Raw genomic sequence first — 7670 nt, forward strand, 5'->3', positions numbered from 1 at the left:
TTAGGGTGCGGACTGTAACCCACGCTCGGTAAGCAGCAGCAAGAGGAGGAGGACGACGAATGTAGTCTCTCGAGAGCGGGGAAACTGAAGAGGGAGGAGAGAAGAGAAAACGAATCCCTTGAATACCCGTTCCTTGGGTTTGGCCGTCATTTTTGGCCACTTAGCTGGGCTTTGCTCGGTTGCGAGCCTAGATCTTGGCAGCCCGAGGAGATGGCTTCTCCCTCGAGACAGCCTCCACTCGGGGGCTCGGGGCTGCTGCACGGCAGTCGTGCGCGTTCTTACGGAAGCCTGATCCAGTCATCCTGCTCCCCGGTGAGGGAAAGACGCCTGGAGCATCACCTGGAGCCTGGAGACACTTTGGCAGGACTAGCCCTCAAATATGGGGTGACGGTGAGTCTTGTAGGATTGAGATGTGGGTGACCATTTAGGAGAGATGCGGTGCCCAGGAGAAAGTGGGTGGCCCGCTAAGCCGCCGCCTCCGACAGTCTAATTATATTATGGTCTGTTTTCTTTTCCCCCCTCCCGTAGTTTGTTTTCACATCTCAGTGTAGCACCATCTAGTTGGGACGCGTCTGCTCTACTATCCCAGTAGGAGGAGCAGAGCCTGTGGATTGTGGGGGAGGTGTGGGGGCGGGGCTTCTATCAACTTAAGTCTGTTAACCAGGGCGAGAGAGATGGCTCAGCAGTTAAGAGCACTTCCAGAGGTCCTGAGTTCAGTTTCCCAGCAACCACATGGTGGCTCATGTCCATCTGTAATAGGACATAACATAAATAAATCTTAAAAAAATAAAATAAAAAGAGAGGTCAAATAACTCGAGTGTCAGATCTGTCTGACTCTCGGGCCCCATACAATTAGCCATGCAGAAAAAACAAAACAGAGAGTGACTAAACATTTACGGCAAGTAAGAAAGAGCTACCTTGTTGTTGTTGTTGTTGTTTTGTTTGTTTTGGTTTTTCGAGACAGGGTTTCCATGTGTAGCCTTGGCTGTCCTGGAGTCGCTCTGTAGACCAGGCTGGCCTCAAACTCACAGCAATCTGCCTGCCTCTCTGCCTCCCGAGTGCTGGGATTAAAGGCGTGCGCCACCACCGTCCAGCTGATTTTTGCTTGGAAGTGAATATTAGTTGATGTGCTTTTTGGGGGGAGGGTGGATTTTCTAGTAAGTTCTTTGCTGTGTAGCCCAAGCTGGCCTGGAATTTACAGTGTTCTTGCCTCATGAGTGCTGAGATTTGGAGTGTGACCACTCCGTTCTGCAGTGTAGGCTTTAGGAGCAGCGTTGCCATGGGCCTTGGAGACTTACAGCTCTCCCTCTGTGTTCCCTTCGTCAAGTCTGCTGACCCCACTTGCTTACATCCTCGTCTCCTAGCAGTCCCCCCACTTGCTTACATCCTCGTCTCCTAGCAGTCCCCAAACTGCTTCCGAGCAGAAATAACTTCCTTTTAACTTTATGTCTCTCAGCTCTGGCATAGTGTCCAATCACATGGATGGGGCATGACAACGCACACCTTTAATCCCAACCCTCGGAGGCAGAGGCAGCCAGATCTCTGAGTTCAAGGCCAGCCTGGTCTACCCAATGAATTCTAGGACAGACAGGACTACACAGAGAAACCCTTTCTCAACATGGCGGGTGTAGGGGGAGGGAAGTCTGAAAGCCAAGTATGGTGACACAAACCTATCGTCTCAGCCCTCAGCATGCGAAGGCTAGGGCTGGAGTTCCAGGCCAGCTACACACACACAGCGGGCCCAAAGGAACTGGTGAGGTGGAGGGTAAAGGTGTAGCTCAGTGGTAGAGTGCAGAAAAGAGACAAGGCTAGACACTTCCTGTGGGGGCTGCCTGGAGAAAGTCCTCGAATCCTCATTTGAATTTTATTGTTTAGGCATCGAGGAGCCATAGGAAGTTGCTAAGCGAGCTAGAGGGTTAATCAGATTGATTTTTCTAGTAAAGACATGTGGCCTTGAAAGAGGAAGAGCAGTTAAGTGTGGTGTTTGTGGGCAAGAATGTGAGAACACATGTGAGTTTTTGGTTTGGTTTTGTTTTGTTTTTTTGTTTTTTTTTTTTTGGTTTTTCGAGACAGGGTTTCTTTGTGTAGCCCTGGCTGTCCTGGATTCACTTTGTAGACCAGGCTGGCCTCGAACTCACAGTGATCCTCCTGCCTCTGCCTCCCAAGTGCTGGGATTAAAGGTGTGCACCACCACGCCCGGCTACATGTGAGATTTTTATTTATTTATTATTGGAGGTCGGCTAGGGACTTTGCGCATACTAGGCAAGCACTGTACTATGGAGCTATAACTATACACCCATCCAGATTGATCTGTCTGTCTGCCTGTCTATCTGTCTGTCTATCATTAGCCAAGGTCTCAGTATGTAGCGTGGTTGGCTTCACACTCGGAGAACTGCCTGCCTCTGCTTTCCAAGTGCTGGGGAAATGATAGGCACTATTAGCGGGGAGTGGTAGCTCACACCTTTAACCCCAGTTCGGGGACCCGGGGCAGCAGAGGCAGGTGGAGCTAGCCTGGTCTACACAGCAAGTTCCACACCAGCCAGGGCTACACAGAGAGACCTTGTCTCAATAAAAAGTGCCCTACCATACCTGCCTCAGCTTTATTTGTTTTTTTATTTTAAATTTAGCTTTAGTGTTTTGCTTTCATGTATGTCTGTGTGCCATGAGTGTACCTGGTGTCCACAGAGGTCAGAAGAGGGCATCAGATCCTCTGGAGCTGGAGTTACAGATGGCTGAACTGAACCCTCCTCTGCCAGAGCAGCAAGTGCTCTTAACCACTGAGCCATCTCTCCAGCCCCTCAGCTTTAGTTAGGAAGACTTTTCTTTTCTTTTTTCAGTTCTTCGAGACAGGGTCTCTCTGTGTAGCCTTGGCTAGTTAGGAGGACTTCAAAAACTAGTAGCTTGTTTTGTTTTGTTTCAGACAAGGCCTCAAGGAACCCCAGCTAGCCTCAAACTCATACACCCAAAAATGACCTTGAATTCAAGCTCTTTCCCACTGTATGTCCAGAGGGCTGGGATTATATGCTTATGCTACCACGCCTGTCTTGGTAGTGTTTAAATAAATGAAAGGCGCCTTTAATCCCAGAGACTGTGAGTTCGAGGCCAGCCTGGTCTACAAAGCGAGTCTGGGACAGCCAAGGCTAACACAGAGAGACCCTGTCTCGAAAAATCAAAATAAATAAATAAATGAAAGGGTTGTGGGTTGGTTTGATTGTTAGTTTCTTCTTTTTCCTCTCAATTTTTAGAAATGTGAAGGTGTCTTTTTTTTTTTTAAAGATTTATTTATGTATTTTACAGTGTTCTGCCTGAATGTACACCTGCAGCCCAGAAGAGGGTACCAGATCTCATTATAGATGGTTGTGAGCCACCATGTGGTTGCTGGGAATTGAACTCAGGACTTTTGGAAGAGAAGCCAGTGCTCTTAACCTCTGAGCCATTTCTCCAGCCCTGAAGGTGTCTTAAGACTAGAAAGTATGAGCCCGGATATGGTGGTGCACACCTTTAATCCCAGCACTCAGGAGGCAGGGACAGATGGATCGCTGTGAGTTTGACGCCAGCCTGGTCTACAAAGCGAGTCTAGAAAAATAAAAAATTAAATAAAAAGAAGAAGAAGGAAAGAAAAGAAAGGGACGGCAGACTTCAGGCTTCTCACCCAAGTGTGCATGTCTCCCCAGCACATACACCAATAATAAAAGTTTGAGATGTTAAACCAGACAGATCCCAAGATTTCCCCTGGCCTACATAGTGAAAATAAAGGGAAAAAAAGAAAAAAGCTTGATATGTTATATAAGATCAGTGTATTTTACTGTCAGTCGTTGACGTCAGGTGATTTTTCTTTTTTTTTTTTTAAGATGGAACAAATTAAGCGTACAAATCGCCTTTATACCAACGACTCCATCTTCCTGAGGAAAACTGTCTACATCCCCATCCTGACAGAGCCCCGAGACCTGTTTAATGGTTTGGATTCCGAGGAGGAAAACGATGGAGAAGAGGTCAGCCCAAGTAAGGATGCTGCCGGCTCACAGCCAGTGAAGGGGAGGAGTCAGCAGCCCAGTCCAGGCCCGGCCAATGGCGCGCCCCTCCCACCCCACCCGGAAACCTCCACGCCCATCCATGACCTCTCTGCCTCTGATTTTCTTAAGAAGCTTGACTCACAGATCAGCCTGTCAAAGAAGGCTGCCACCCGGAAGCTGAGAAAAGGGGAAAGTGGGTGAGTCTCCAGCCGGCCCCTGTGGGTCCCTGCATAAACTAATAAGTAGCCAAAGTGCCGCCGAGGAAGCAAGACGGGATCTTTCTCCCCGTGTGATTACAAGACTGTGTGAGCAGAGCCAGTGGCAGCTGGAGTGGGATGAGGTGGGGTGAAGATGGGCTCCGTGGGTGCTGTCTTCTCCCTAATGCAAGAACTGTGCAGAAATGTTAGTGCTAGTTTTTTGTTTGTTTAGATTTGTGTCTTATGTGTACAGTATTCTGACTGCATGTGTGTCTGCAGGCCAGAAGGGGGCAGCAGACCTCATTATAGATGGTCGTGAGCCATCATGTGGTTGCTGGGAATTGAGCTCAGGACCTCTGAAAGAGCAGCCAGTGCTCTTGACCTCTGAGCCATCTCTCCAGGCCCAGGGCTAGTTTCCCAAAAGACACTGAGACTCCATCCAGCTTATGCAGAGAGGAGGGCAGCGCCCCACTACACTGTCCCATTCTTGGGTTCTTGCTGCTATTTGTTGCTCCTTTTCCCTTTCTTCACCCGTAGGGTACCCAAGGAGGATGCAGGTCTCTTCCCCAGCTCCCCTCGGATGCAGCAGCGAGCCGTCCTTGGTCCTGTGCCTCTAACCCGGACATCTCGGACCCAGACACTACGGGACCAGGAAGATGAAATCTTTAAACTCTGATGTTCCCAGAACTGACGAGAGAAGCTGGGTGTTTGAAGGAGCAGCTGGAGGGGAGAGGAGTCTGAGGCGAGGCTCAAGCACACGCTCCCAGCCTGCCTCACCTCCCTCCAGCCCTCTTGCCCAACCTCTTTCTCAAGATTTCCTCAGCCAGGGACACTTTTTGGTAGAGTAGGGAATGGGCTGAATCTGGAGCTGTCCTTTAGATGCAGAGGTCCTTGTGTGCCCTTGCTGTCCCTTTTACTATTCCTTGGCCTTAGAGCAAGGAAGCAGATAAACCCCTCTCCGTCTCCCGTGATGTTACCTAATTTATTTGGTGCTATATTGAAGTAATATTTATTTGCTATACCCAACTCCTTCCTCCTCTTAACTGAAAAAGAAAATGGGATTTCCGTATCACTGAAGAGAGGGAAAACCAGAGCAGCGAGTGAGGGGCGACTGGCTCCTCACCTCTCTCACCTTCCTAGCCAAGCGCTGCGGAGGCCGGGAGAGTCAGTGGTCAGTGCGGTGGAAGGGTGCACTGTGCTGGCCCTTTCGCCACTCTAAAGGATAGGGCTCAGTCGGAATTAAGTAATTCCTAAACTGTTTACCCCTCCTGGCTCTGAGGAGAAGCAGCGGGGTAGGTGCCGATTGAGCTCTCTCCAGGCCACCACCTCACCCTTCTTCCTCTCCTCTGCTCGGCCCACGGTGAGGTTAAGGGGTGGAAGACGATGCCGTGGGGGTCAGAGGAGGACAGTCGCAGACGTGTCTTTGTCACACACCCCCAAGACTGCCTATGCCTTGTTCTCACTTCGTATTTATCTGTAATCTGAAGCCCTGATCTGCAGGACAGTTTGTCTTTCGTTCCTTAAGCTGAGGAAATAGACATGGTAGCCAGTGGTGCTGGGAGTCTGCCTGTGTCCTGCTCCGGCATGCGGAGAGCTGAGATACGTTTCTTGGCCTCTGCCTGAGTGTGGCGCTACAGAGATTAAACAGTGAGCCTGTGCATGGTTTGGTGGTTTTATTTCCCTGTAGCTCCCCTCCCCCAGCCCCGGCTAGGAACCCTGGAACGAAGCCTCTGGTATGTGTCCGAGAGCTGCCGCCAGCTCCGGGACACCCAGGAGGTCTCTGATGGCCACCTGCTCCTGGCCTTCAGTGTCCCCTTCCTTGGGTTTGAGGAGGAGGCGCCCCTGTTCCGGGCAGCCCTGCTGGGAGAAGCAGAGCCTAGTTTCACTTCTTCAGTCAGCTGTTTCCTCTGCCGGCACTGCCTGGGAGAGCAGCTCGCTCAGCTCAGCGCGCTTCTCTCCGCCAGCAGTTTGGGAGTGGGGGTGGCGTCGGTGTCAGCAACGCCCCGGGAAGAGAACGAAGCCAGGGGACGGGAACGCGGCTGTGCAGGGTTAGGGAGCCTCAGCTGCCCGGTCAGTGGTTTTGCCAGAGCCCCGCGTGCTGGCCTGCGGGGCCTCACAGTTTGCCCTCGTCCAGCAGCTTCCGGAGCCCGGCACAGATCTTGCCCAGGTGCGGAGTGAAGTCAGGCCCGTAGAGGGCAGCGAGCAGGTCAGGGTCAGCATAGTGATCGAACACGTGTCTGATGCGGTCATGTGACTTGGGCGTGAGGTGATGCTCCACCAGCTGCAGCAGAATGTCCCGACACTCGATGAGCAGACGCGCTAGGACGGCAGCCTCGAAGGTGAAGTCCACCTCCCCGAAGCTGAGCGCCGTCATGGCGCCCTGCCGTAGCTTCTGGCGAAACCGTGTAGCCAGAGCCAGCTCCCCGGGAGCAAAGCAGCCACTGCGGTGCAGCACGGCCACCTTGACAGCCACCTTGATTAGGTCCTTCATCACCCGTTGTGCCTTGGGCCGGCTGTGCGTGAACTCTTTGGACACCCGGTAAAGCTCGTCTAGGACCTCGCTGCTGGTCTCGTCGATAAAGAGATGAGCCACTGACCGTCCAGCCATCTTACTCAATAGCTTCTTCTCCGCTTGTAGAGCCAGACTCTTCGAGCTGAAAGACTCCATGGTACTTGGGGTGGGCGTGTGGTCAGTCACCAGAAGAGGCCGCTTCCTTAGAGAAAAAGAGAGAAGCGGCTTTTCCCCATTTTCACTGCTCTGACGGCTTTGCCTTCCCTCTCCCCTGGCCCCCTCCATCCTGTGAGCCCGGCTTCTGCTTTTTTTTCCCTCTAGTGCTGTCTCCAGAACAGCCCAGAAGAGCAAGGGGAGGCCTGGCTGGAGGGGCGAGACGGAGCTACGGCCATATGGAGAGCATGACGCCCCTTTGGCGGGGAATTGGCACAGCTGTCCTGTCTCCAGGCTCGGGATCACGAGCCCATGTCAGTGGGGGCTCCGTCTAGCCTTAGAAGAAGATACAGTCTCCAGAATCCTAAGAGCCCTTAGCGTTTTCTTTGAGAACCTACTGTATGCCAAGTACTTGGTATGGACTGTGTCAGTTTTCCAGCTCCATTAGGGTAACGGTCCCATTTTACAGTGAAAAATCTCCAGGCTAAAAGAACTGCCCCACCCCCCACCCCCGAGACTGTTTCCTCTGTGTAGCCCTGGAACCAAGTCTTGGAACTTGCTCTGTAGACCAGGCTGGCCTTGAAGTCAGAGATCTGCCTGCCTCTGCCTCCCAAGTGCTGGGATTAAAGTCGGTGTGGGACCACTTCCCAGCAGGGCTGAGAGATCGTAAGCAACTTGGCCTAGCAGATATGACTGCAGGGAGCTGGAGAGCTGAGTCAGCTCACACGCTCACAGACCCCTCACGATCGCCTGTACCTTCAGCCCCAGGGAGAGCCAACACCCCGGGACGGTGGT

General features: G+C 52.0%; 2 protein-coding genes across 2 annotated transcripts; one reads left to right on the plus strand and one right to left on the minus strand.

Moving 5' to 3' along the window:
- The first annotated feature begins 163 nt into the window (after positions 1–163).
- Lysmd1 (LysM domain containing 1) lies at positions 164–4947 on the plus strand. The gene is made up of 3 exons (XM_051157692.1): positions 164–390; positions 3852–4210; positions 4748–4947. The coding sequence occupies exons 1-3, from the start codon at positions 211–213 to the stop codon at positions 4884–4886; spliced, it is 678 nt and encodes a 225-aa protein (XP_051013649.1). The 5' UTR covers positions 164–210; the 3' UTR covers positions 4887–4947.
- Positions 4948–6323: 1376 nt separating this feature from the next.
- Tnfaip8l2 (TNF alpha induced protein 8 like 2) lies at positions 6324–7102 on the minus strand. Its single transcript, XM_051156882.1, has one exon. The coding sequence runs from the start codon at positions 7005–7007 to the stop codon at positions 6324–6326; it is 684 nt and encodes a 227-aa protein (XP_051012839.1). The 5' UTR covers positions 7008–7102.
- Positions 7103–7670: the final 568 nt, after the last annotated feature.

The sequence above is a fragment of the Acomys russatus genome, chromosome 15, assembly GCF_903995435.1.
Source record: "Acomys russatus chromosome 15, mAcoRus1.1, whole genome shotgun sequence".
NCBI classification, from domain to species: Eukaryota; Metazoa; Chordata; class Mammalia; order Rodentia; family Muridae; genus Acomys; species Acomys russatus.

Coding starts and splice junctions, on each gene's coding strand:
- Lysmd1 (XM_051157692.1), top strand. CDS start 211: ATGGCTTCTCCCTCGAGACAGCCTCCACTCGGGGGCTCGGGGCTGCTG. Junction 391..3,851: donor CCCTCAAATATGGGGTGACG/GTGAGTCTTGTA, acceptor TTTTTTTTTAAG/ATGGAACAAATTAAGCGTAC. Junction 4,211..4,747: donor CTGAGAAAAGGGGAAAGTGG/GTGAGTCTCCAG, acceptor CTTCACCCGTAG/GGTACCCAAGGAGGATGCAG.
- Tnfaip8l2 (XM_051156882.1), bottom strand. CDS start 7,007: ATGGAGGGGGCCAGGGGAGAGGGAAGGCAAAGCCGTCAGAGCAGTGAA.